General features: G+C 49.3%; 3 protein-coding genes and 1 long non-coding RNA gene across 9 annotated transcripts in view; 1 reads left to right on the top strand and 3 right to left on the bottom strand.

Annotated features, from left to right (window-relative positions):
* Positions 1-1,135, bottom strand: part of kcnip2 (Kv channel interacting protein 2) — a 7,137-nt gene extending 6,002 nt beyond the window's left edge. Inside the window, exon 1 of the mRNA XM_084685642.1 lies at positions 872-1,135. Coding sequence (XP_084541768.1) covers positions 872-956 — 85 coding nt within the window. The 5' untranslated portion in view covers positions 957-1,135. The remainder of the gene's footprint in view (positions 1-871) is intronic.
* Positions 1,136-6,327: 5,192 nt separating this feature from the next.
* armh3 (armadillo like helical domain containing 3) lies at positions 6,328-21,764 on the bottom strand. The gene is made up of 26 exons (XM_084685498.1): positions 21,617-21,764; positions 20,319-20,428; positions 20,165-20,221; positions 19,933-20,079; positions 19,628-19,735; positions 19,144-19,236; positions 18,893-18,967; positions 18,568-18,654; positions 18,340-18,396; positions 17,747-17,790; positions 17,160-17,220; positions 16,802-16,848; positions 16,614-16,689; positions 15,443-15,536; positions 14,327-14,428; positions 13,737-13,795; positions 13,171-13,236; positions 13,013-13,082; positions 12,309-12,369; positions 12,046-12,134; positions 11,545-11,627; positions 10,534-10,660; positions 9,439-9,514; positions 8,750-8,828; positions 7,732-7,848; positions 6,328-7,622 (listed from the first exon to the last, which is right to left on the bottom strand). The coding sequence occupies exons 2-26, from the start codon at positions 20,418-20,420 to the stop codon at positions 7,530-7,532; spliced, it is 2,070 nt and encodes a 689-aa protein (XP_084541624.1). The 5' UTR covers positions 20,421-20,428; positions 21,617-21,764; the 3' UTR covers positions 6,328-7,529.
* A 107-nt stretch (positions 21,765-21,871) lies between these two features.
* Positions 21,872-22,773, top strand: LOC146237433 (uncharacterized). 2 transcript variants are annotated; one of them, XR_014740600.1, is made up of 3 exons: positions 21,872-22,129; positions 22,263-22,390; positions 22,651-22,773. It is a non-coding gene; the product is annotated as an uncharacterized LOC146237433 (long non-coding RNA). The 2 variants fall into 2 exon arrangements; XR_014740599.1 differs by lacking the exon at positions 21,872-22,129 and having other exon boundaries at positions 22,136-22,390.
* The window catches only part of ldb1b (LIM-domain binding 1b), an 18,294-nt gene continuing 13,318 nt past the window's right edge, over positions 22,525-27,500 (bottom strand). For all 5 annotated transcript variants that reach the window (XM_084685570.1, XM_084685572.1, XM_084685569.1 and 2 more), the window contains 8 exons: positions 27,255-27,330; positions 27,037-27,139; positions 26,666-26,838; positions 26,264-26,386; positions 26,032-26,115; positions 25,707-25,830; positions 25,392-25,540; positions 22,525-25,299 (listed from right to left, as the gene is read on the bottom strand). In XM_084685570.1, coding sequence (XP_084541696.1) covers positions 25,069-25,299; positions 25,392-25,540; positions 25,707-25,830; positions 26,032-26,115; positions 26,264-26,386; positions 26,666-26,838; positions 27,037-27,139; positions 27,255-27,330 — 1,063 coding nt within the window. In that variant the 3' untranslated portion in view covers positions 22,525-25,068. The remainder of the gene's footprint in view (positions 25,300-25,391; positions 25,541-25,706; positions 25,831-26,031; positions 26,116-26,263; positions 26,387-26,665; positions 26,839-27,036; positions 27,140-27,254; positions 27,331-27,500) is intronic.

Genomic DNA, 27,500 nt, shown 5'->3' with positions numbered 1-27,500 from the left:
GTTCGTGTTAGGAGCAGCTCTTACGTTGGGCGCCAGCTTCTCTGAAATTAGCTGTTATCACAGCAGCGCGAGAGAGACGATGACAAACTACTTTATAACAAGTTCGACATGAAACTAAAACGAACATTAACGGAAACATCCAAGGTAAGGAACACGCGGTCATGTGACCACAGCGAACAGGCTACGATTGGAACTCAGTTGAAGGAGTCATAAATCGAATACGAAATCGTTCGAAATTTCATTCGAACTAGTTGGGGTGGACTGAAGAATCAGGGGGGTAGGACATGAAAGGGGTGAATGAGATCGTTTTAGACACACCCGGTAAACCCGGTTGGACGCCAAGTTTCTACTCCCGTCCTATAGTCCCCTATAACGCCACGAGTTAGGATGACCTTGCCAGTTAGATTTTGCCAGCACCGGGGAGGAATTGATGATGATGGGCAAAGGAAATTGCACCTTCCCAGTTCACTCCCACGCACCGATAATTATCAACCGGTCGATTAGGAAATGGAAAAGCAAGGTTAAGCTAACGACGGCTTACTCAGCGAATCATAAAGCTCTTGATCATTCCACAGAGCGCTTGATGATTTTTTAAATGTAATTTAATTTAATTATGTAATTTTAATTCCGTCATGCAGCATGGGGACGTTTTTACCAACGGTTAGTGAAATGTAATTTTCCAAAGAGGTTATATAACCTACCTTGCCAGTTGTAGAAAACCTAGGCTATTGATGTATTAACCTCTTACTGATATTTAGTGTTAAACCAGCTACTCAAGCCAGGTCAGCAAACTTTCCAAAAATGAACCCCAAATCATCCAACCAAAACAGATATAACATGCAAATTAAACAGAACTGTCTCTTTCGCTCACCTGTCAGCGGGTCGTATGAACCGTCCAGCTCTCTGGAATCAGCACGGGAATCAGACAAACTCTGATCCCGACTTTTTGACTTCATGTTCGGGTGACGGGCTTACCAGACCACGCGGTGAAAGATCCACGTTTTCTTTTCCTCCCCGACCCTCGGTCCCGGTAGCCTATAGCTGTTCTATCAGTCCGGAGCGTTCGTTGCTTGTTTCCGCATCGATCGTTTGTGAAAAATACAGATAACGACTGGATTTAAAGTTGATTGATTCCTATAACTGAACCTATGGATCGGTTGTCTTTTCACCTTCCGAACACACCGGCATCGGCGGCGAGACGGTGGAAGCTCTCCACCGGAGACGCGCTCACGTCCGCTCTCTTCGTGCGCCTCTCTAAAGTGAACTTATCACAGAGCGAGCGCAGGTGTAGCCACTCAATCCGTTTCCCGAGACGCACTCAAGTTAACGGCTTTCCTCTTGAACGGTTTAGTCAAGTTAAATAATTAAGAATCGGGTCACATAACAACATAATTCGTTCCTACCTGACCCGACTGCTTTGTTACGTTAGACGTTTGTTAGCTAATAAAAAAAAAACTTGGTCTTTGGATTTGACAAAGCACCCTCTCTTTAATATTAGTTGAGCGTTCCTCCGAATGAACACATTCACACAAACTCACACAAAAAAACACAGCACACACACACACACACACACACATAAATAACATGAGCGGGGGGGGGGGGGGGGGGTGAATGATGAGCTTTGAGTGAAGATCATTAACTTGAAGTTTCAAATCTCTTCATAACAACACTTTAATGAGATATTCAGTCACCGTGAAGGGCATTTAGCATCTGTCCCTTCGAACTCTGCCTGCCAGGCATCGCGAGCCTAGTGGCTGACAGAAGAGGAGAAGGAAAGAAAGGGTGAAATCGACTTTCTCTCACCTAGAGCCACTGGGTGTTGTTATAATGCGTGAGCACGCGCGAAGTGTTTAGCGGCGCTTTAATCCTTTTAAGGGGGAGTTAAGCCGGATATCAGTGATGAGAAAGCTTTTTATTGGAAACAACAGAGCTACGGAAAGTGCTGGTCAGGCATTTTTTGTATCCTCTTCCCGTAAACAGATTCCATTCTTAAATTTCTCGTGAGGGTATGCTGTTGTCTAGGGCACGTGCCCCCTTGTGACTGGCCGGTAGATAGATGTAGGTGTGTGTCTCTGTGTCAGAGCGCGTGATATTTTTCCAGCTCTCTTGCCTCCAGGGATTAATGCCCCCCTCCAGACAACCTTCCTGATCAGACAGGTACTAAGGGGTTCTACCTTCACTCCACTGAAGAAACACCCGGTTCTATAGAACCTCATAGGTTCCAAACTAACTCACTTCAGACCATTTAGAACAGAGTTCTGAGTGTTTAGAATACTGGGGCCAGGGGAGCTCCAAGTCCTTCAGACACTCCAGACCACCAGCACAAGGAGGTTACATTCTAGAACATTCCGGTTCACGGACAAACACAAACACAAACACTGGGTTGCTATAGCAACGCTCCCCTGAATAAACAAAGGCAGAGATGTTGATAACAGCGGTGCTATCAATCCACCATTCCAGTAAAAAAGAGTTTACTGAAGATTATTCTCAAATAAAGCTTCTTCAGAGGATAAAGCCCCCCCCCACACACACACACGCTCAGACTGTCTGGGTGATAATGAATTAAATCTGGCTGACAGACAGGCGAGGGATTATGATGTCATCAGCTGGAACAGACAGGGGTCGATCCACAGCTGGCAAGAGAGAGAGAGAGAGAGAGAGAGAGAGAGAGAGAGAGAGAGAGAGAGTGAGGGAGAGAGAGAGAGAGAGGAAAAGAGAGGGAGGGAGATATGGAGAGACAGAATGAGGGAGATAAAGAGAGGGAGAGAAAGATGGAGAGAGAAAGAATGAGGGAGATAAAGAGAGACGGGGAGAGAGAGAAGCAAACTAAGAAGGAAAACAGGGAAAACACAGTATTTAAGCCCTTAGTATTTATGGTGTGTATTTGTTTACAAACTACCAAGGGAGGACTTAGAAGTTCAGTTCAGACAACCACACACACTCACCTTATACCAGGGCTGGCCCAAGGCATAAGCGAACTAAGCGGCTGCTTAGGGCCCCTGTGGCTACCAGAGGGCCCCCAACAGCTAGTGAAATTACAGTTTAGTGTATTATGTAAAAATATATTCTTTTTTTTTTATTGGCAAAGATAAGCGAGGCAGAGGGGCCCCCAAATCAATTTTGCTTAAGGCCCCATAAAGGCTTGGGCCGGCCCTGCCTTATACACACACACACACCTCATACACACACACAGGGTGAGAGGTTATGGGGCAGTTATGCTGTGCTGGCCAGTGAACACATCAGCGTCCTCAGATATTCATCCAACATTTTGTCCACTGTGTGTGTGTCTGTGTGTGTGTGTGTCTGTGTGTGTGTGTGTGTGTCTGTGTGTGTCTGTGTGTGTGTGTGTGTGTGTGTGTGTGTCTGTGTGTGTGTGTGTGTGTGTGTGTGTGTGTGTGTGTCTGTGTGTGTGTCTGTGTGTGTCTGTGTGTGTGTCTGTGTGTGAGTGTCTGTGTGTGTGTGTGTGTGTGTGTGTATGTGTGTGTCTGTGTGTGTGTGTGTCTGTGTGTGTGTGTGTGTGTGTGTGTCTGTGTGTGTGTGTCTGTGTGTGTGTCTGTGTGTGTGTGTGTCTGTGTGTGTGTCTGTGTGTGTCTGTCTGTGTGTGCGTGTGTCTGTGTGTGTGTGTCTGTGTGTGTGTGTGTCTGTCTGTGTGTGTATCTGTGTGTGTGTCTGTGTGTGTGTGTGTGTCTGTGTGTGAGTGTGTCTGTGTGTGTAGGTGTGGCCCAGAGCTCTGTCTTAGTTGATGTACGTTTTGGTGTGCAGTTATAGCCCATAAAGAACATTAGACTATGGTGTGTTGAATTAAGACACAGAGTCAAAATATGCACACACCCCCCGATCAAACCTCACACACACATACACACACACACACACTGTAATAGCGCCTACAGGCATTTTCATCACACGATGCCTCACATCATGCAAACACTCCACAGAGATGCCTTGGCGTGTGGATGGCGTGTCCCCTTAGACACGCTCTTAGCGTGTGCATAGCGTGTCCATTTGGAGGCTGATTAGTGTGTGAGACAGAACAGGGAGCCAGGGAGGGGGCAGGGAGGGAGGGAGGGAGGGAGGGAGGGAGAGGGGGAGGGAGGGAGAGGGGGAGGGAGGGAGGGAGGGAGGGAGGGAGGGAGGGAGGGAGGGAGGGAGGGAGGGAGGGAGGGAGGGAGGGAGGGAGGGAGGGAGGGAGGGAGGGAGGGAGGGAGGGGGAGAAAGGAGGGAAGCAAAAGGAAAAAGCAAAGACAGATGGAAAACCTAGAGATGGAGTGATAAAAGAGAGAGAGAGGAAGCACCAACAGGATGGATGGTGTTTATATCATGTGAATCATTTCACTACAAGCCTCCAAACCCAGAAATCAAGTGAGGCATTCCGTTACTGAGTTTTACTCAGCGGTTGCCAAGTTTGGGGCTAAAACCCTCCTTTATTACTCCAACAAGAAATCATCCAACAAGAGTGATGGCCCAGCTTACCTGCAACTGGGGGTTTTATAGCTTTGCTGCTGGGTTTCTGGCTACCATAATGGACCTTCCCTGTGGCCAGTCTGATAGCACCTAATAGAGTGGAAGGAAGGATCATAGAAGACAATGGAGAGAGAAGGAAACTAATGGAAGAAGAGAGGAGAGCAAGGAGCATCAAGGAGAGGGAGGGAGGGAGAGAGAGAGAGAGAGAGAGAGAGAGAGAGAGAGAGAGAGAGAGAGAGAGAGAGAGAGGGAGAGAGAGAGGGAGAGAGAGAGAGAGGGAGATAAAGGGAAAAGAGAGAGAAGGAGGAAGAGGGAAGGGAAAGAGAGGGAGTGTTGAGTTTAAAGGAGATCCAGAGGTCTGACCCTCCCTCCAGGGGGGCCCTTTGGAGGTCAGTGACAAAAGGAAGTGGAGGGGGGAGCTCAACCCCCCCGAGACCCCCCGGATTAGAACACACACAGACACAGACACACACACACAGACACACAGCAAAGTGTCAGCGAAGAGGATGCAGCACAGCCAGTCAACCTCTGCAACTTTTCGTCCATCCCTTTCTCGTTTTACACAGACACACACACACACACACACACACACACACACACACACCTCTCCTCAGAGGATACGCTAAGAGCAGAAGTATTTCTGTCCATTACAGGTATGCATTAAATCACACCACCCCTCCATCCCTCTCTCCATCCTTTTTCTCTGTTCCTCCTCATTCTCTCCCTCCCTCCCCCCGTCTCCCTCCCTCCCGTCTCCCTCCTTCCCCCTGTCTCGCCTTCCTCTCCCTTCTCCTTCTCTCTTCCCCTCCTCCCTTTCTCTCTCCCTTAAGGGGGCCCCCCCTCTCTCTCGCTCACTCCTTCACATTGCACTCTCCTGACTACTCAAAGACAACATTTGGTTGTGAAGTCAAATAACACACACGCACACACACAGCATGCCTCCTCCTACCTCCTCTTAGCTCCCACCATGTCAGGTCACTGCGACAGCAAGGCCAACTGCTCAGACACTCTTAAAACGCTCACACTTTCCTTGTGTGTTTGTGTATTTCTTTAATCATTACAGGATCAAGTTTACCACAGATTCTAGCTAATTACCTCCTTAATGAAGGAAACAAAGGGAGCCTAGGATGGAGGGAAGAGGAGATTGAAAGAGGGAGAGATAGAGAAGGGAAAGCGTGAAGGACAAAGAGACAGAGGAAAGAGATGGGAGGAGGAAGAGAGATGGGAGGAGGAAGAGAGATGGGAGGAGGAAGAGAGATGGGAGGAGGAAGAGAGATGGGAGGAGGAAGAGAGATGGGAGGAGTGGAAATAATTGGAACTGACCTGGGAGCAGCTTAGCCAGTTGTTTCATATCTCAAAGTCAACCTCAAGTCAACTGTCAACATCTGGTCAACTGTGTGTGTCTGTCTGCTAGTGTGTGTGTGTGTGTGTGTCTGCTATTGTGTGTGCGTTTGTGCAAGGGTGCTCAATCTTTCTAGAAATATCCCTCTCTTGTCCTAAAGCCACAAACTCCACATCCGCATAAATCTACGTATCTCTTCTTTTAACACTGGAAAAGGACACTACTGATGGGAGGGAGAAAGAAGGATGATGGGAAGAGACAGAGAGAGAGAATAGGGAGAAAGAGATGGAAAAGACTCATCTTGTTTTTCGAGGTAGGGACGAAGGCTCGGGGGTAAACATCCATCCTCCAACAATCCTCCACAGACAACACATCCCATAAACGTCACCTAGTCACCATAGCGACGGGACGCTGGTGTGCTATGCCCACCGCGTCTACCCACACGTACATGCAGGAGCGTCTGACGTGGAGCTGTTTACACTGAGATCCACCAGGCTATCAAAAAGGGACATGGAGAGAATAAGTAGGAAACAGACTTTTATTTAAAAAAAGAAAACAGACAGATATTCCAACTTAATAGAACACCAGAGAGAGACAGAGAGAGGGAAGCGAGATCGAGGGAGAGATCGTCCCACTACACTTCAGGACTAAAGAAAACCTGAATCATTTAGGATCGGTCTCCAGTTGAAGAAGAAAAATGGGTCTGAAAGGTGCGTTAGGCTGAGATACGTTCAAAAACACGTTCCAAAACGACAGAAGACGTAGGACGTTCTACCAGTCCACAGACCTGGAGCGTGACAGACTGGACATCCCTGTGCGACACGTTCCCCTGACGTTCCTCTGACGTTCCTCTGACGTTCCTCTGACGTTCCTCTGACGTTCCTCTGACGTTCCTCTGTCCCAGTCCTAAAGTGTCTTGTTGTGTTTGCAGATGAAGTTAGACGGTTGGGTTTTTTGCAGGGAAGTTAGACAGTAGAGTTATGTTGTGTTTTGCTGTGTCAGTTTTAGGACTTGTGCAACAACACCAAACAGTGGCTCTCCCATCAGGGCTTTGTTCAACATCGCCAACGTTACGCAGTGTGCACATTTCGCATCCTTCCCCAAAACGTTCAGTCGATGGCGACAGAATGTGAATGATTCAATTGTGTGCATGTGTGTGTGTGTGTGTGTGTGTATATGGGTGTGTATGTGTGTGTGTGTGTGTGGGGGGGAGCAATCTGCACATTCAGTCTAGAAAAACAACTTCCCTGGCTGTCGGTTTAGTCGTTTCCAGGAACAAAATAAGAAGACTATATAGTGTTTGCCAAACTGGCTCAAGCTTTGTTAGAAGCACGGCAGATCATCAGTCACAAATAAAATCTCATCTTCGTCACCGAACACAATAATGAATCGCTTGAAAGCCATGATCGTTATGGCAACAGAAGTTAGTTACAATATTAACAGAGTTGATGAGTAGAGGGGGAGGAGAGGATAGGAGGAGGAGAGGAGAGGGGAAGGAGAGGAGGGTCTTATGTGTGGACATCTATCTGGTGGTAACAGTCCTGCCACAGCACTCACACACACACACACACACACACACGCTGGGTGAAACGATAAACAGGGAGAGATGGCGTGCATCTGTGTCCATCAATCAGGTGTGTGTGTGTTTGTTTTTGTGCGTGTGTTGCTCTCAGAAGCCAGGTGTGTTTCCCCATTGGGAGGTTGAGGAACGATGTGCGTGTGCTGCTCAGGAGATGGTGGAGAACTCTCTGAGCAGCAGGTCTTGACTCAGCGTGTTGAGGGACACGTTCTTCCTCACGTTAACACTGATGGAGCGAACCTGCAAACACAGACCCAGTTAACACACGCACACACACACAGAGTTAACACACACACTGACACCCCCCCAGAGTTAACACACACACTGACACCCCCCCCCCGTCTCTCACCAGCTCCTTGAAGAAGCCAGCCTCTCTGGGCTGCTCAGAGTATCTCTCATACTGGTCCAGACCATCCTGCAGCTTCAGGGTGAGAGTGTCGTAGCTGGACCGTACCACCTCCAGCACCTGTGGGGGGGGGGGGGGGGGGTTGGGTGAGGCAACCCGGGTTACAAACCCTGGACACGGCTATCAATCAAATCTAAAGAATACAAATGTGTTTTTAGACTTAGATCTAAAAATATCCAATGAAGGAGCAAGAAGAGGCTAGGAAGAGTTGAGGTGGGTCCGCTGGAGAAGAAGACAGTGTGTGTGTGTGTGTGTGTGTGTGAACACAAGCTGTCCACATGAGAGAGATCCAACTTATAGACAACCAGAAGACTTCACCAACACTAGCAACAATACTCAAGTACACAAGCAGCCTCCAGTTTCCATGGAGAGCCACTAGCTGGGAAAATGACGTCACCGCACCTTTAACCGGTGTGCGGTGAATACATGAGGGAGATGCAGGGGTGATTATGTGTGTGTGTGTTTGTGGGGAGTGATTATGTTTGTGTGGAGGGGGGGGGGGGTAATTATAGAGGATAATGATGAGATCCATCACTGGTGTATCAGATCTACCAGTTCTCTATTCACTGAGCTGCTCAGCCCAACCAGCCCTGGGAGTCATTACTGCTGGAGGGGAGGGGGGGATCAATCATCAATGGAGACTACTATCTTCCACCTCTTTCCTCTCCTTTTCTCCGTAACCATGGTTCCCCCTCTCCTCATCCTTCATCAACCTCAATCTCCAAGATCCTCGCTGTTGCTAAATGATGATAATGACATCATCAGTATTTACCTGGTCCTCCGACATCATAAAGAATCAGGTGTGACATCATAAGGGAGCAGGTGTGACATCATAAAGGAGCAGGTGTGACATCATAAGGGAGCAGGTGTGACATCATAAGGGAGCAGGTGTGACATCATAAGGGAGCAGGTGTGACATCATAAGGGAGCAGGTGTGACATCATAAGGGAGCAGAACGTACCTGGTCCTCTGAGAGCTGAGAGATGTGGTTCACAGCAGCATAGGACTCAATCTTGGGGTTAAAATGGTTAACAATGGCCCTGAAACACACACACACACACAACCATAAGGCTGCTGCCCTCGTAGTCAGAGACGACCATCTTTAGACTTCACACACACACACACACACAATACAACACACACACTTCTCACTCCTTAACTAATCAATCAAACCTGCCACAGTCAGAGAAGCTCTTTCTATCTACACACACACACACACACGCACAGAGTAGGTCCAGCTTGATGAAAAAGCTCTAAAGTCGATCGAGTCGAAAACCGCTTAGGACCCTCTCCTCCACCCCCCACCTCCACCCCCCACCTCCACCCCCCACCTCCACCCCCTGAAAGATTTAAGACAAGCAGCCGAGGATGTGCTGTGAAGCCCAGAGAGATGACACTGTGTGTGTGTGTGTGTGTGTAGCCCCGTGTCGTAAAAAGGGTTTAAATATTCCTTCCTCGTGTAAACACACTGCATCTCTGGGTGTTCATCTTCCTCCTAGGTCCTGTTTACAACACCACAGCTCAACCAGACCACACGCACTATACAGCTCAATCCAACCACCACAAATCCATTCTCTATACATGCACATACAGCACGTGTGTGTATGCAGTGTGTGTGTGTGTATGCAGTGTGTGTGTGTGTCTCCTTACCTGACGTTGACCAGAGCGTGTGTGACCTTACTGGCCGGCTCCTTCCACTGGCCTGTGTTGGTGGATACTCTGAGGACTGGAGGAGAGAGAGAGAGAGAGAGAGAGAGAGAGAGACACAGAGAGAGAGAGAGAGAGAGAGAGAGAGAGAGAGAGAGACACAGAGACAGAGAGAGAGAGAGAGAGAGAGAGAGAGAGAGAGAGAGAGAGAGACAGAGACAGAGAGAGAGAGACACAGAGACAGAGAGAGAGAGAGAGAGAGAGAGAGAGAGAGAGAGAGACAGAGAGAGAGAGACACAGAGACAGAGACACAGAGACAGAGAGAGAGAGAGAGAGAGAGAGAGAGAGACAGAGAGAGAGAGACACAGAGACAGAGAGAGAGAGAGAGAGAGAGAGAGAGAGAGAGAGAGAGAGAGAGAGAGAGAGAGAGACAGAGAGAGAGAGAGACAGAGAGAGAGACAGAGAGAGAGACAGAGAGAGAGAGAGAGACAGAGACAGAGACAGAGACAGAGAGAGAGAGAGAGAGAGAGAGAGAGAGAGAGAGAGAGAGAGAGAGAGAGAGAGAGAGAGAGAGAGAGAGAGAGAGAGAGAGAGAGAGAGACAGAGAGAGAGAGAGAGAGAGAGAGAGAGAGAGAGACAGAGAGAGAGAGAGAGAGAGAGAGAGAGAGAGAGAGACAGAGACAGAGACAGAGAGAGAGAGAGAGAGAGAGAGAGAGACAGAGAGACAGAGAGAGAGAGAGAGAGAGAGAGAGAGAGAGAGAGACAGAGACAGAGACAGAGACAGAGAGAGAGAGAGACAGAGAGACAGAGAGAGAGAGAGAGAGAGACAGAGAGAGAGAGAGAGAGACAGAGAGAGAGAGAGAGAGACAGAGAGAGAGAGAGACAGAGAGAGAGAGAGAGAGAGACAGAGAGAGAGAGAGAGAGAGACAGCGAGAGCGAGAGCGAGAGCGAGAGCGAGAGCGAGAGCGAGAGCGAGAGCGAGAGAGAGAGAGAGAGAGAGGGAGAACATAGCAGAAGAGAGTGTTAGAGCCAAGAAAAGCAAAGAGAAAACCTGAATGAATATAACAGCATGTGTGTGTGCGTGCGTGTGCGTCTCACCCATGCAGTACAGGTTGTCAAACACCTGGTGCATCCTGACGATCTCGTAGTAGAGCTCGTCGTAGCTGTTGGAGGTGGGCAGGAAGGTGTCTCCGTACGTTATGAACATGTTGAACAGGTTCACCACCTGCACACACACACACACAGTACAAGCCTGAGCACAATCCCTGTTCTCTCCAATCACATGCCGGGTGGCACTCACAATGGAGTCAGGAGAGAAGGACACAAGTCTGATAAGCTTCCTTCAATGACCCTGTGTGTGTGTGTGTGTTTGCGTGAGAGACAGAGAAAGAGAGAGAGAGAGAGAGAGACAGAGACAGAGACAGAGAAAGACCGAGACAGACAAAGAGAGAGAGAGAGAGAGAGAGAGAGAAGAGAAAGACTAATAATTGCTACTCTGAATTTGAGCGATAAAGTTAGAGTGTGTTGGGCAGAAATAAAGGTGTGTGTGTGTGTGTGTGCGTGTGTCTCATACATATAGATAGGCTGCAGCAGCACTGATACAGCACTTCTCCTGCAGGACAGGGCTATCAGATTAGAGCTGGGATTCAAAAGCCTCTCGTCTCAACCAATCACATCACAGACCGTCCTCTGAACAGAATTCCAAATTCCGCTCTGGAGCGAGGTAGGACCAAGGGGGGAGGGGGCAGGGGGAGACAGGGCGACGGGGGGGAAAGAGACAGAGAGATAGAGACAGGGAGAGAGACGGAGAGAGAGAAGGAGAGATAGAAGGAGAGAGGACCAAAAGCAGGAACAGGAGAAGGAGAATGTACAGGAGCAGGCATTTGTTTGGAAGTGGGCCAGTGTCTCATCAGAGTAAACAGCCAGGTGGAAGGGGAGAGGGGAAGGTGCTTGGGGCTGGTCTGGGACCAGGGTCTCACCAGGAGAGCCAGGTGGAAGGGGAGAGGGGAAGGTGCTAGGGGCTGGTCTGGGACCAGGGTCTCACCAGGAGAGCCAGGTGGAAGGGGAGAGGGGAAGGTGCTAGGGGCTGGTCTGGGACCAGGGTCTCACCAGGAGAGCCAGGTGGAAGATGTTGTGCTTGGCCAGCAGGATGGTCTCATTAGACAGCAGGAACTTCAGTAGGTTTATCAGAGCTGTGGAGCATACACACAGGCGTACACACACACACACACACATTAGCCTCCGGTCAAGAGCCATATATTAACAGACAGCTTCTTTCTTCAGTCTCTCTCCAGAGCTGTTATCATGAATATATTTATGAAGTGTTCTTATTACAGCATCCCTCTCAGAGATTGAGACACCAAAACCAAAACAAGACCACACACACACACACAATGTTCAATGCATCAGTCACTCAAGTAGAAGTAGTTTAAGCGCCGACTACACTTTTTCACTCAAGTTAAAGTCAAGAAGTTCTGGGCTCTGACATGCATATCTGACATGGGTGATCAGGAACGTCTCTATTGAACAAGAAAAACAAATTCTACCGTTCAAAACCTTTTTTTGTAAACTGTAAAAATGTGTGTGTGTTGTGTGTGTGTGTGTTCCTACCTGACCAGAGTTCTCTCCAGGTGTAGTGTAGCCTGATCCGACACTTTTTCTGGTAACAGATGAGTTTATGGATGATCTGGATACAGCGTCTGCACACACACACAGACACACACACACACACACATCATCAGTATACACTCTGTGTTTGACAGAGGTGGTCTGGGTCAAGCGACAGTGTATGACAGAGTGCAAGTCTACAGGGTCATAGTGAGTTAGTGTAGTGTGTGTGTGTGTGTGTGTGTGTGTGTGTGCGTCCATCTTACAGGTAGAGGTCCATAGGAAACTCCTTCATCATATGAGTGACGATGAACTCTACCATCAGATCTAGAGAGAAGGGGAGAGTGAGGGAGGACAGAGAGGGAGAGAGGGTGTAGACAGAGAGGGAGAGAGGGTGTAGACAGAGAGGGAGACAGGGTGTAGACAGAGAGGGAGAGAGGGTGTAGACAGAGAAGTAGACAGGGTGTAGACAGAGAGGGAGAGAGGGTGTAGACAGAGAGGGAGAGAGGGTGTAGACAGAGAAGTAGACAGGGTGTAGACAGAGAGGGAGAGAGGGTGTAGACAGAGAGGGAGACAGGGTGTAGACAGAGAGGGAGACAGGGTGTAGACAGAGAGGAAGACAGGGTGTAGACAGAGAGGGAGACAGGGTGTAGACAGAGAGGTAGACAGGGTGTAGACAGAGAGGTAGACAGGGTGTAGACAGAGAGGGAGACGGGGTGTAGACGGAGAGGGAGACAGGGTATCGACAGATAGGTAGAGAGGGTGTAGACAGAGAGGGAGACAGGGTGTAGACGGAGAGGGAGACAGGGTGTAGACAGAGAGGGAGAGAGGGGTGTAGACAGAGAGGGAGAGAGGGGTGTAGACAGAGAGGGAGAGAGGGGTGTAGACAGAGAGGGAGACAGGGTTAAACTCAAGACAGAAGGTAGACGTTGGAGAACATGTGGAGCTCGTAGATCAAGGTTCCACCTACCTAGAACGGCACACACCAGAGGACGAGAAGGGATGTTTTTATCCACAGCCTTTTTCCTGTGTCTCATAGGCTGGAGAGAGTTAGAGCAGAGGGTGAAGAGACAGACAGGCAGGCAGGCAGACAGACCGACAGACAGACAGACAGGCGGTCTTCCTTACCATTCTGTGCAAGTTGACTCTAAAGTTCATGTTGTCATCGTGCAAAAAGGCATCAGCATACTGGTCCTGTTCAACAGAGAGAGATCATAGAGAGAGATATCAGGGAGAGAGAGATATCAGGGAGAGAGGGATATCAGGGAGAGATCAGGGAGAGAGGGAGAGATCAGGGAGAGAGAGATATATATCGGGGGGAGAGAGAGAGATATCGGGGAGAGAGAGAGAGATATCGGGGAGAGAGAGATCAGGGTGAGAGAGAGATCAGGGAGAGAGAGATCAGGGTGAGAGAGAGAGATCAGGGAGAGAGAGAGATCAGGGAGAGAGAGAGATCAGGGAGAGAGAGATCAGGGTGAGAGAGATCAGGGTGAGAGAGAGAGATCAGGGAGAGAGAGATCAGGGTGAGAGAGAGATCAGGGAGAGAGAGATCAGGGTGAGAGAGAGAGAGATCAGGGAGAGAGAGATCAGGGAGAGAGAGATCAGGGAGAGAGAGATCAGGGAGAGAGAGATCAGGGAGAGAGAGATGAGGGAGAGAGAGATCAGAGGGGAGGTGACAGCAAGCCTCTCTTTACCTCTGCTATGCAGGTGAGGATGATGAGGCACAGCCTGGCACTGTTGAGTCTGTGTTCATCTGAAACAACAACAGAGTTAGGGTTAGGAATTGGCCGAGAGAGAGAGAGAGAGACATCAGGAGGGAGAGAGAAAGGGGAAGAGAGAGAGAGAGAGAGAGAGAGAGAGAGAGAGAGAGAGAGAGAGAGAGAGAGAGAGAGAGAGAGAGAGAGAGAGAGAGAGAGAGAGAGAGAGAGAGAGAGAGAGAGAGAGAGAGAGAGAGAGAGAGAGACATCAGGAGGGAGAGAGAGAGAGAGAGAGACATCAGGAGGGAGAGAGAGACAGAGAGACATCAGGAGGGAGATAGAGAGAGAGAGAGAGAGAGAGAGAGACATCAGGAGGGAGAGAGAGAGAGAGAGAGAGACAGACATCAGGAGGGAGAGAGAGAGGGGGGAGAGAGAGAGAGAGACATCAGGAGGGAGAGAGAGAGAGACATCAGGAGGGAGAGAGAGAGAGAGAGAGAGAGAGAGAGAGAGAGAGAGACACATCAGGAGGGAGAGAGAGAGAGGGGAGAGAAAGAAAAAGAGAGAGAGGTGTGGAGGGTCTTTCCTACCTTTGGTGTCCTGCATGATGATAGAGGAGTACTTGAGGAAGGTGATGAGCAGGTTACTGGTCTGCAGGTTGGGGTCTAGAGGCAGCTCTGGGTTGTTCATCACTGCACACACATTAACCATCACATTACTATCACCTCAATCACATTACCATCACCTCAATCACATTACTATTACATTACCATCACCTCAATCACATTACTATTACATTACCATCACCTCGATCACATTACTATTACATTACCATCACCTCAATCACATTACTATCACCTCATAATCACATTACTATCACCAAATAAAAACTCAATATCACGAGATCTGAGTGTGTGTGTGTGTCCTGTGTTGACACCGTGTGTGAGTGTGTGTGTGTGTCCTGTGTTGGCACCGTGTGTGAGTGTGTGTGTGTGTCCTGTGTTGGCACCGTGTGTGAGTGTGTGTGTGTGTCCTGTGTTGGCACCGTGTGTGTGAGAGAGAGCTGCAGCTTCTTCTGTATTAGCAGCAGGTTAATATTTCATCCAGTAAGAGTCCTGCCTGAGCCCATCTCCAGAGAGATGTACATGTTTAAACAGCCCCAGCACACGTGTGTGTGTGTGTGTGTGTGTGTGTGAGTGTGTGCGTGTTAGAGTGTGTGTGTATGAGAGTGTGTGTGTGTGTGTGTGAGTGTGTGTGTGTGTGTGTATGAGAGTGTGTGTGTGTGTGCGTGTGTGAGTGAGTGAGTGAGTGAGTGAGTGAGTGAGTGAGTGAGTGTGTGTGTGTGTGTGTGTGTGTGTGTGTGTGTGTGTGTGTGTAGGGAGGTTCTACAGTGTTTAACTATATATGTGTTGAGTGACCTGGATTACAGTCCTTGTAAATCACAGTCTAACATGGGAGGCAAGACCACACACACACACAGACACAGTATGGGAAGGCTTATCAATAATGGATGCTGAAACGCGTGGAAGATTATTCTAGAACGTTTTCAACTCGTTTCCTTTTTTAGGAGGTTAAAAGAGTCTGAGAGCTCTAGTCCGCCTAGCAACAAGGGTTAAACCAGGTAAGACTGTAGTACAACCACACTCGGGACAAAACGATATTACATCACATATTACATCGACAGTTTGACCAATCACGTCACTCACTGTCCAGGTTGGGCGGGGTCGTCCCCAGCGGCGTCGTGGGAGTGGTCGGAACCGGAGAGGCGGGAGTGGTTGCCATGTCGATCTCTGGGTGACTCTGTTGATTGGCAGATGAGAAACAAGACAAGGTCAGAAGTCACATGCTTGGCAGAGAGATGTTCCCTGATGAGCATGACAGGGAGGGCTAGTGTGAGAGAGAGAGAGAGAGAGAGAGAGAGAGAGAGAGAGAGAGAGAGAGAGAGAGAGAGAGAGAGAGAGAGAGAGAGAGAGAGAGAGAGAGAGAGAGCTTCAACAGTGTTGGGTCTGTCCCCTGACCTTGCCTAGGAGGCAGGAAGGAGACATTTACGTACAAAGAAAAGTACTTGCTAAATAAATGAGGAAAAAATACAAAAACATCAGTTCTCCTCTCCTCCTTTCCCAGTCAGCATCTGACTGCACTCTCTGTTCATTATTTTCCTCTATCACTCCATCATCTCTATCAGTCATCACAGATGCCAGGTCTGATAGAGGAGAAAAACACAAAAGGACAAAACGCAAAGGAACCGAAGGAGAGAAAAAAAAGTGTGTCCCCATCTGTCTCTCAAACACACAGAGAGACAGAGAGAGACAGAGAGAGACAGAGAGAGAGAGAGACAGAGACAGAGACAGAGAGAGAGAGAGAGAGAGAGAGAGAGAGAGAGAGAGAGAGACAGAGAGAGAGAGAGAGAGAGAGAGAGAGAGAGAGAGAGAGAGAGAGATGGATGGAGGGAAGAGACGTAAGGGATATGAGGGTCAGGAGGAGGTGGGAGAAGGACTCTCAGTAGCAGCCAGGATTGGTTTCCAAAACAGAAAATACCCCCAGTATACACACCAACTGACGACAGTAGAAACCAACAGACAAGCCGAAACCAACTGACGACAGTAGAAACCAACAGACACCAGTAGACAAGCCGAAACCAACTGACAACAGTAGAAACCAACAGACACCAGTAGACAAGCCGAAACCAACTGACGACAGTAGAAACCAACAGACACCAGTAGACAAGCCGAAACCAACTGACGACAGTAGAAACCAACAGACACCAGTAGACAAGCCGAAACCAACTGACGACAGTAGAAAACAACAGACACCAGTAGACAAGCCGAAACCAACTGACGACAGTAGAAAACAACAGACAACAGTAGAAGCCGTCACCTGAGCCAGGACGGTGATGAAGTTCCTGTTGAGGTGCACAGCCTCATACAGAGCCAGCAGGATCGCCTCATTGGTCCTGAGGACGAACAGAGGCGGGCACAGAGGTCAATCAGCCAATCACAGTCAAGGGAAGATGAGCGCTATTCAGACAATGAGGAGGCTCAGGTCTACTGTACTTAAGTACTTACTGAACAGACAGCTTCTCGTCCGCGTCGGCTATGAACATACTGCCCACCTGTGGAGAGGAGCGGTATTACAAATGTAATTAATTTAGCTTTTATCCAGAGTGACACTGAGTTCAGATCAGGAATAACAAACTCAGAGCTCCCTTTTATATCAGTCGTCATCGGTGTCAAGGAAACTCCAATCCTGTGCTCTTTCACGGACCCAGTTCATGTTTACTAAGACTAGCTGGTGGGATCTGTGTTCCAGAGGTTACTATGTGACCGAGCTGGAAGGGACCGGAAGTGGGGAGGCTGGAAGGGACAGGAAGTGTGGAGGCTGTCCTCGCTGAGTGTGGGGACTTAAGATGTTCTGAGGTCTCACCATGCTGGTCAGAGTGGAGAAAAAGCCTCCCTGGTTCTCTTCTTCTTTGTCCTTGTACTGCCTGCAGGAGAGGAGAGGAGAGAGGAGGAGAGAGAGAGGGATGGGAGGAGAGGAGAGGAGGAGGAGAGGGAATGGGAGGAGAGGAGAGGAGAGGGGGAGGAGAGGAGAGAGGGAGGAGAAGGAATTGGAGGAGAGGAGAGAGGGTATATAGGAGATGAGAGGATATCTGAGGCCCATTCTCCTCATCCTTCTCTATTCTCAGATCTCTCTTCAGAGATGTGCGAGTGACAGAAACACACAGATGTCTATGTTCTCCATCCCTTTCATGTTCCTTGCTAAGCAACCAGACAGACTGATAACTGTGTTTACATCCTCAATAAGCAGCTCTAAAAGCCTTGCAAACAGGCTGACAAACACATCAAGCTGTGGTTAAATATGCATGCTCCTTTGAAGCATAAAAATAGAACTTGGGACTCAAAATAATGTCACCTAATAACGATACATAAAGTTTAAAGCAACTGTTAGAATTGAACTTCTTCGAGATTTTTGAAAGTTAGAAGGTTTAAAGTTCTATAACAAGTTCTTACCTGTTGTATTCAGTCAGTGCTTGATGGACAACCATGCCCATTCCCTGGAAAAGAACACACACACACAGTCATCTTCAAACTCAGTTAATCATACACTGTGTGTTGTAATCTGCCAGGATGACACGGCAGAGGCAGCAAAGGATGCAGGGGAGGCAGCAGAGGCAGTGTAGAGGTGTGAGGGTGCAGGGGAGGCAGCAGAGGCAGTGTAGAGGTGTGAGGGTGCAGGGGAGGCAGTAGAGGCAGTGTAGAGGTGTGAGGGTGCAGGGGAGGCAGTAGAGGCAGTGTAGAGGTGTGAGGGTGCTAGGGGCAGGCAGTAGAGGCAGTAAAGAGGTGTGAGGGTGCAGGGGAGGCAGTAGAGGCAGTGTAGAGGTGTGAGGGTGCAGGGGAGGCAGTAGAGGCAGTAAAGAGGTGTGAGGGTGAAGGGGAGGCAGTAGAGGCAGTGTAGAGGTGTGAGGGTGCAGGGGAGGCAGCAGAGGCAGTGAAGAGGTGTGAGGGTGCAGGGGAGGCAGTAGAGGCAGTGTAGAGGTGTGAGGGTGCAGGGGAGGCAGCAGAGGCAGTGAAGAGGTGTGAGGGTGCAGGGGAGGCACACTCACGTCCAGAGTGGGCTCGTCATCAACGATGGACAGCTTCACGATGTAGGGGTTCACAGACTGCCGACACAGCAGGACACACAGGAGGTTACCAGGTTACCAGGTTACCAGGTTACCAGGTTACCACAGCAGTATAACATAGGAGGAGACACCTCAGTGGGCACACACACACAGATGCACACACACACACACACACACACACACACACACACACACACACACACTCCTCACCTCGTATTTCCGGTAGTTGACCAGAAGGGCCAGGAGGACCACAGCATCATGACCATGCTGCCCCCTGCTGGACACATCTGACAGGATCTGGAGGAGAGAGGAGAGGGAGAGGGAGAGGGAGGAGGGGGGGGGGGGGAGGGAGAGGGGGGGGGTAGGGGGAGAGGGGAGAGGGAGAGGGAGAGGGAGAGGGAGAGGGAGAGGGGAGAGGGAGAGGGAGAGGGAGAGGGAGAGGGAGAGGGAGATGTGATGTACAGTATGTGGGGGAACCTGAGTCAAACCTGGGTGAAATGCTCTAACCACTGAGCTGCAGCCCCTGATCTGTCACCTGTAGGATGGCCTCAAAGATGCTGTTGATCATCACGTACTCTAGGAGAGTGTTCAGGCTGATGTTGTCCGTTACCTACACACACACACACACACACACACACAGCACTTCATAGCCTGCTTTCTGTATAACGAGAACGATGTGTGCATGTGTGTGTGTGTGTGTGTGTGTGTGTGTGTGTGCGTGGGTGCGTACGTGTGTGTGTGTGTGTGTGTGTGTGCGTGGGTGCGTACGTGTGTGTGTGTGCTCACCGTAACTAAACACAGCAGCAGCTTGAGACAGAGGCTCTTCAGACTCTCTGATCCGTCTCCACACAGCAGGCTGTCCAGGCTCTCCATCAGGTCCTGAACACAGGTACACACTTAGAACACACACACACACAGGTACACACACACACTTAGTACACGCTTGGTATACACACAGACAGGCAGACAGGCAGAGGCAGACAGGCAGGCAGACAGACAGAGAGGCAGACAGGCAGGCAGGCAGACAGGCAGACAGACAGACAGACAGACAGACAGACAGGCAGGCAGGCAGGCAGACAGACAGACAGACAGACAGACAGACAGACAGACAGACAGACAGACAGACAGACAGACAGACAGACAGACAGACAGACAGACAGACAGACAGACAGACAGACAGACAGACAGACAGACAGACAGACAGACAGACAGACAGACAGACAGACAGACAGACAGACAGACAGACAGACAGACAGGCAGACAGACAGACCTTCATCCGGAGCTCTGCCTTGTCAAAGCCCATCAGCATGTTGATGATGTCGAAGCCAGAGGTAGACTTGTTCTTCTGATGAACTCCCCTGAACAACGCACACAAGGTCTGAGGGGGAGGAGGAAGAGAGGAGGAGGAACAGAGGAGGAGGAAGAGAGGAGGGGGAAAAGAGGAGGAGGGGGATCGGAGGAGAAGAGATATAACTCAACCTTGCTGAAACTTTTATTTTGCTTATGTGAGTGCGTGAGTGAGTGAGTGAGTGAGTGAGTGAGTGAGTGAGTGAGTGAGTGCGTGAGTGAGTGTACCTGCAGGGCGTTGACCACTTTGATCTGGTGTTCCTCAGCCAGGGCCTGGACACAGTGGTGGAACAAGCTGTTGATGTTTCCCTGGATCTTCTGAACCTCCTCTCCATCCACACTCTCCAGCTTGCTCTCCAGATACTCCAGATTCACCTGGGTGGGAGGAGGAGAGGTAGAGAGTCAGTGTGTGAGAGTCGTGTCTCGTCAGAGACCCAGATCTATCCACAGTCTCATTCACCTTCATGAGGAAGAGCTCATCCCAGAAGCGAGGGTTGTTCTTGGCCGGGTCCTCTTTCTGAAGGATAAACATTGTCATCAGCACTGGCTTTACTTGATACACACCTCCATCCCTCCTTCCCTCTCTCCATGTATCCATCCCTCCATCTTCTTACCCCAAAGATCTCATCGTACATCAGCACCACCTTCTCCTTCAGGGGTTTCTTAGAAGAGGATGTTCTCCTCAGAAGCCCCGCCTTTTTCTCCACCTGAGACATGGCTGGGTCTAGAACACACACACAGTTACACAGCAAACACACAGTTACGTGTTAGCGTTGCTAACTGTTACCAGGGTCATTAGTACACAGTCACCAGCCGAACGATTCCAAATGAACGGCAACCGTTTCTCTAACGTCACACCCTCATTCATTCCACAGATCATCCACAGTCAAGTAGCTTGGCTAGTTGGAATGTAGTTAGCGTAGCTCAGCAACAGAGCGGTTATTCCTTCGTGTAAAGGCATAATTAGATACACATGATAACTGTTACTGTCACATATGAGCAACCTGTTGCCTTCAGTTTTATGAAAGTCATCACTTTCAAAATATGCAATTAAGCGGAAGGTCTTATTTCAAAGGCCATCCCTGTCTGTTAGTTGAGGTGGGACAGTTCAGTAACATAGCCTAAATAATGCCAGCAACCATACTAACCAACTGCCTCGCACGTCAATAACTAGGCTACTGTAGCTACTGTACTGATCGTTCACTACTCTGACCGGCTTACAACACAGCTGTACACACATCCTGTTTGAACTGACTGTTCACGCATACACAGTACGAATTCCACTATAAGATTCAGCTAGGCCTGGCTTTAATCTGATTGTATTTATTATCCAACCAAAACAATGTCACGTTGATGGTTATACGTGTTGTGATTCCACCCCACTTCCTTTAATCGTGCAGTGCCAAAACGTTAACTGTGCTCGCGAGTTATATTGAATTTGTTGATGCAGTTTGAGCGTTGCAGCTGCACTGCAAGTCACAATGCTAGCTAGCTTATTGCTCAATCGTGACTGGTGTGGTACACTGACTGGCTACCTACAGCTGACTAAAGCAACATGAATGTGTACCAACCAGCCTAGCACTCTCGCAGTTTAGCTAGCTAGAGCTACCTGTCTTACTGGGACATTTACCAAATTATTGGGTTATCATATGATTTGGAGCTGAAGCTTCCTGTAGCTAAGGAAGCTACAAAGCTAGTCTAGCTACCACGAAACGTATTTTAATCTCAAAGGAATCGCGTATCGCTAGCGAGTCTAGCATGCTAGCTTACTGCTAAATGTTAGCTCCTCGTAACCTACTTTCAGGGCAAAATATATTTGCTAGCTAGTCTACCAGTAACATTATATACGTCACTGAAAATGCAAGACAACTTTCAACGGACGGTACTCCACAGGGTTATAAACGCTTCTCACCTCTATCGAACGATGTTTTTATGAATCCATAGCGTTAAGAGAAACTAAATTGGAATGGCAGTTTTAATTGGGTCTGAAACAGCTAGCTTGTTAGCCAGGAGCTAGCTCGGAAAGCTGCGAGTCGATTCCCTTTGCTTGCTTGTCTATCCTTGCATGGGCTTAACGCCCGTCATATTCCACAGTTCAGAGTCCACAGTGTAAATGGCTGATCTGCATCAAAATCCAGTTTCTTTGTTTTTTTCTCGATGTAAAGGATTATGGATTAAGTAGAATGACGCAGAAAAAAAACTGCATACAACACAGACTAAATTAAGAAGCATGTGTAGTGTAGACCAAAACGTAATTTTTGTTATTGGAAGGTTTCTGATTTTCTCTGTTTGACACTTCTGTCGTCGTGTGAAAAAGCATTGCACCATATCATCTCATTGTGCTCATCGCTGAAATAGAGAAAATCTCATCAGATAGACAGTCAAAGAGTGTTTGTCCGACAACAATACGGCTGCGTCAAGGAATGTGAGTGGGCCAAATCTTTAAACAGAAGGACAAGCAGAATTTGAAATGTCAAACGCAACCCTTTCATTTCCCTTTCCTATGTTATCTCACTACATCTCAACCCCTTCTTTCTCTCATTCTCCCCGTTATATAGAATGAGATTCTTCCTGTTATATAGCAGGAAGAATGAGAGAAAGAAATACAAAGTAATATTTATATGTCTCCTCACCCAGACATTTGAATCGTTTTTATTTTATTTCTGGAACCAAAACAAAGCAACAGGTCAGTCTCATGAGCTCGTGTACGTTTGTGTGTGTGTGTGTGTGTGTGGGGGGGGGGGGGGCAGGCACAAACGACAACAACTCAATTAGAGTTGGGGGGGGGGGGGGGGGCAGGCACAAACGACAACAACTCAATTATCTTTTTAAAGTGAAAATGTATCTTTTTATTGGTACCATACATTAATTATCAAGGGCAGAAACTAACCAAATCAAAAAAAATATAACAAGGATTTTGTCTTTTTTTTTGTTTGTTTTCTACAGATTCTGCAGAGGGTACGAGAAGTCACCATTCACTCACAACTGCAGCTCCTCCGGAAAAACAAACGGCATGAAAAAAAAAAAAAGTTTACCGTCTTATGTCAACTCTCGGACAGAAAATAAAATGTTACAAAGCTACCCACGTGTGTAAGGGGGGGGGGTCACGGAGACAAAGCAAGGAACAGCCGAGTACGACACGGGTTTAGGGCGCCCTCTTGTGGTGGCCAAAGGTCACACAGCATATCTCCATGGTGATGACAAAGACGACAGTTTGTGTTACAAATACGATGATTTGATTTGACCAGCTAGTTATTCGTGAACACAATCATACATAGCGAGATCAGTCTTCAGAAAACATCATTTGAATAATGACGTAGGGGCAGTTCTATGACCGTCTGTGAGGCCGTCTGTGACATTGCTTGTAAAAAAAAGGGCTGTACGAATACAATTAGATTTTCTCTTGATTTGATGTATTGACTATTTATACGGATGGGATGGTATAGGGGATGGGACACAACATTTTTACGGTAGCAGTGTAAACAACTACGTTCATGATCAAGGTTTGACAGATAGATATCGGAGACAGTTGTAAAAATGGTGTGTGAGTGTTTTTAGTCTGACAATAAATAGAAAACGAGGATTCAGAAGTGACTCCTTCAAGTGGTGACTCTGTACCCGAGCAATGTCTTCAATCCAATATACACAAGTTTAACAAGAGAGAGGACTGGGGGAGAGAGAGGGAGGCGGACGAGCGAGGAAGGAGGGAGGTAGAATGGGAGAGGGCTGGAGGAGGATAGAGGGCTGGGGGAAAGGATAGAGGGGCTGTTGGGGAGGAGGGAGGGGCTGTTGGGGAGGAGGGAGGGGCTGATGGGGAGGAGGGAGGGGCTGATGGGGAGGAGGGAGGGGCTGATGGGGAGGAGGGAGGGGCTGTTGGAGAGGAGGGAGGGGCTGATGGGGAGGAGGGAGGGGCTGTTGGAGAGGAGGGAGGGGCTGTTGGGGAGGAGGGAGGGGCTGTTGGGGAGGAGGGAGGGGCTGTTGGGGAGGAGGGAGGTGGGATGGGAGAGGTTTGTGTTGTCATTTTTTCATTTTTTTAACTTTTTCTTCTTTTACATTAGATAATGATGGCTTTAGGTAACTCTAGGTAAGAATACAGCTTGTTACAGTCAGACTGCTACTACCTTAAATATACAAGCACAAATACACAAAAAACAAATGTAAAATCTTCAAAAAATAACGCAAAAAAAAAACATCCACACTAAATTATTTATTTCTTATATAAACATAAACGATTAATAAAAACCCAAATATATCTTTTTTTTAGGGGAGATAAAAGACCTGTTTAACTCCTTGGTTTGTAGCTGTTTCAATATTGGTAAAAAATAAAAAAGAACTATTGAAATGCCTGCGTATAAACAAGAAAAAACATTCTAGGGAAATCCAGACTGGTAAAAAATTCTTAAAACAGGTGTGTGTGTGTGTGTGTGTTTAAATGCTCTCTGTTTAAAAGTATGTCACAGCCTTGCTGTTGCCAAAGAAAGTAGGGCTCGCAAGATCCTTCCATCTCTTCATCCTGTGTGTGTGTGTGTGTGTGTGTGTGTGTGTGTGTGTGTGCGCGCAAGAGGGGTCCCTAGTATCACAGTTGAGCATCCAGTCTGATTGTGTTTGTGTGTGTGTGTTAGAGGACTTAACTCTGGTCCACGTGTTTTAGCAGAGTTCAGGCTTTGAAACCCACCAAGGTGACCACATTCACCACATACACACACACACACACACACACACACACACACACACACACACACATCTCCCCTGCAGCGGCACAGTGGAGCAGAATTAAGTGCCACGGATGCACGTAGGATGACTACCTAGGCAACTGTCCATCCTTCTGCCAGCCTCCTCCCTCCCCCCTTCCTCGCCCCCTATCTTCCTCCCTCACCACCTCCTCCCTATTGGCTCGTCTCTGCGGGCGAGGCCAGTGATGGGTCACCTGCCCTGCTGGATGGAGTCTGACTTCAGGTGAAACCATCAGTGGTTGAGAAATGACAGGACAGGTCAAAGATGAGATGGGGAAGTGAGCTCTGGGCTCGACTGCGATGCCTGGGGGAGAGGGTGTTGTACGGTAGGCGCATTTGAGGGATATAGGCGGTGTCATCTGGGGGCTTCTTTGCTCTGGGCTCGACTGCGATGTCGGGGAGTGTGCTGGACTGCGATTCCTTGACGGTGGGGGTTTGAGTTTCAAAAAAAAAAAAAAATCGGGGATCGATTGCGATGTCTGCGTCTTTCTGGGCTCGGCTACGATTCCTTGGCGGTGGTGGGTTGAGTTTCTGGACTCTTTCTGGGGTTGTTGTTGCTGCTGCTGCTGCTGCTGCTGCTCTGGGCTCTACTGCGATGTCTGGGGTTTGAGGTTGTCTGCTGCTCTGGGCTCTACTGCGACGCCTGGGAGGTGGGGTTGTCGCTCTTGCTCTCCTGACTGGAAGGAGCCTTGTTGTTCCAGGGCGAGTTGGCCCCGAGCGCCGGAGAGTTGTTGAAGCTGTCCTCGTCGTCGAGGCCGTTGGCCGCGTCGAACTGCGTGTTCTCCAGCCGCGTGATCAGACGCTCGTCCTCGTCGCCGAACTCCCCTCCCATCAGAGTGGGCTCTCCCACCACCATCACGTCCTGAATGAGAGGAGGAAGGCACCACCGTGAGAAGGGAGGGGTGGGGCTGGAGGGTGAACAGGCCTGCGGTTCCTGGAGGGAGGGCTACTCACCGGGACCTGGCTGGACAGGGGGAAGCTGCTGGCTGGACTCTTCTTCTTGCTGTTGCTGCTGTTGTTGGTCCCTCCTCCAGCACTCATGGTGCTGCCGCCGGACATCTTACGCTTCCTCCGCTTGTTAGGGGCCTGCCGGGCCGGCTCGGCTGGAGGGGGGAGGAGGGTTAGGACTACAGCGTGTGTGTGGGTTTGTTTTTAGGGGTGTGGCTGGCTGGCTAAGAGCACAAAGTGTGTGTACGCGTGTGTGTGATGGAGTTAGAGAGACGGGTTAGCACCAGTGGGTGTGTCTACATATGTGTGTGTGTGCTGTACCTGGGGGGGCCACCATCCTCTGCCACTTCTGGAAGAGGCAGGTCTTGAGGCAGTCCCGAGGGCTGAGACTGTAGGTCTTGTGTCTGGACATCAACTCCTGCATGGGCTCCAGGATCACACACAGCTGGAAGGAGGGAGGGAGGGAAGGAAAAAGTGGGGATGTTTAAGGAATTTGTGTGAGTATGCAATTTAGAGATTTGTGAAAGAGGGCAAGACACACACACAGAGACAGAGACATACAGAGACAGAGAGAGAGACAGAGAGAGAGAGAGAGAGAGAGAGAGAGAGAGAGAGAGAGAGAGAGAGAGAGAGGGTGGAGACTCACTCGGAGGTAGTTGAGGGTGGAGTTGGACAGGCCACACCTGGTGGTGTTCTTAGACAGCTGGTCCAACATCTGGGGGTCCTGGGCCTATCACAGAGCAGGTCAGAGGTCACGTGGGTGAGAGAGACACATGCATGGCTAGTACGCTACGCTACGCTGTGTGTGTGTGTGTGTTCCTCACATGCATGGCTACTACGCTACGCTGTGTGTGTGTGTGTGTGTGTGTGTTCCTCACATGCATGGCCAGGATGCTGCGAGGGATCAGCTCTCGGTGCTGTCTGATGCTGAAGTGCCAGGTCTTGATCCTCATCATGTCGTCAAACATGAACTCCAGGTACAGACGGCCCTCCACACACACCTGGGGGCAGGTCGAAGGTCACACACACTGGAACCCCAGCCTACCCACGTTAGACCCCTCTCCACACAAACACACACCCTTGAAACTTCCTCTCTCTCCCCAACACACACACAAACACACACCCACAGGCTCCCTACACCTATCCACCATCCCCCTCTACACATAAACATACCCTCTCCACACACACACTTTGCATGACAGCAGCACTACACTACCTCTCTCCACACACACACACACACTCCCCCCCCCCAACACACACACACACACTCTCATGTGTACCTGTGTGAACATGGGCTTGCCATTCTGGGTGACCATGGTGCACTGGTCACAGTCCAGGGAGACAAAGTTGTTGTGGAAGGACTCCTTGGGGTGCTTGAGCACGTAGAACAGCTCAGTGGCGCCCCCTTCAAAGATACTCCGGAAGTACCGAGGGATCAGCGTCCGGCCAATCGCTGGGGGGGGGGGGGGGGGGGGGGGGGGGGGCGGGACACAGGAAGTGTGAGAAGGGGAGACAGGATGGTGATGATGGTGGGGCCGGGTGTTTAAGTGTGGGAGAGAGAGAGAGACAGAGACAGAATGGGAGCGCGAGAGAGATCATGTCTGTGTGTGTGTGTGTGTGTGTGTCTGTGTGTGTGTGTGTGTGTGCTCACTGTAGCGTTTGGGCCCGTCCTCCAGACAGAAGGTGATAGTGAGCATGGCGTCGTCCTCGAAGAACTCTGTGGTGAAGGCGTCCCACCACAGGTTATCACACTCCTGCAGGGGACGACAGACAGGTGGACAGGAGCCCCAAAGTTCAGCACAGCTTACAACACTGACGCAACTGTGTGTATGCCAGAGTGAGTGTGTGTGCGTGTGCATGTTTTTTTACCTCCGTCCAGTTTTGTAGCCGTTTGTTGAGCTCAAATATCCTGTAGTCTGTCTGGTTCCCATATGGGGTGTGTCTCCTGACAGGAGGAGAGGAGAGGAGAAGAGAGGAGAGGGGGGAGGAGAGCAGAGGAGAGGAGAGGGGAGGAGAGGAGAGAAGAAGAGAGGAGAGGAGAGGAGAGGAGAGGAGAGGAGAGGAGAGGAGAGGAGAGGAGAGGAGAGGAGAGGAGAGGAGAGAAGAAGAGAGGAG

Source organism: Hypomesus nipponensis, chromosome 21 (genome assembly GCF_054491055.1).
Source record: "Hypomesus nipponensis isolate SF chromosome 21, ASM5449105v1, whole genome shotgun sequence".
In the NCBI taxonomy this organism is placed as follows: Eukaryota; Metazoa; Chordata; class Actinopteri; order Osmeriformes; family Osmeridae; genus Hypomesus; species Hypomesus nipponensis.
The sequence above is the reverse complement of the archived record's forward strand: the minus strand, read 5'-3'. Positions and strand labels throughout refer to the sequence as shown.

Excerpts from the sequence above, each read along its gene's own strand:
- armh3 (XM_084685498.1), bottom strand. The coding sequence starts at position 20,420 with ATGTCTCAGGTGGAGAAAAAGGCGGGGCTTCTGAGGAGAACATCCTCT. Across the intron at positions 13,237-13,736 it reads TCCTCACCTGCATAGCAGAG|GACCAGTATGCTGATGCCTT; the intron begins GTAAAGAGAGGC and ends TCTGTTGAACAG. Across the intron at positions 9,515-10,533 it reads TGACAACCTGTACTGCATGG|TCCTCAGAGTATCCACCAAC; the intron begins GTGAGACGCACA and ends TCTCTCCTCCAG.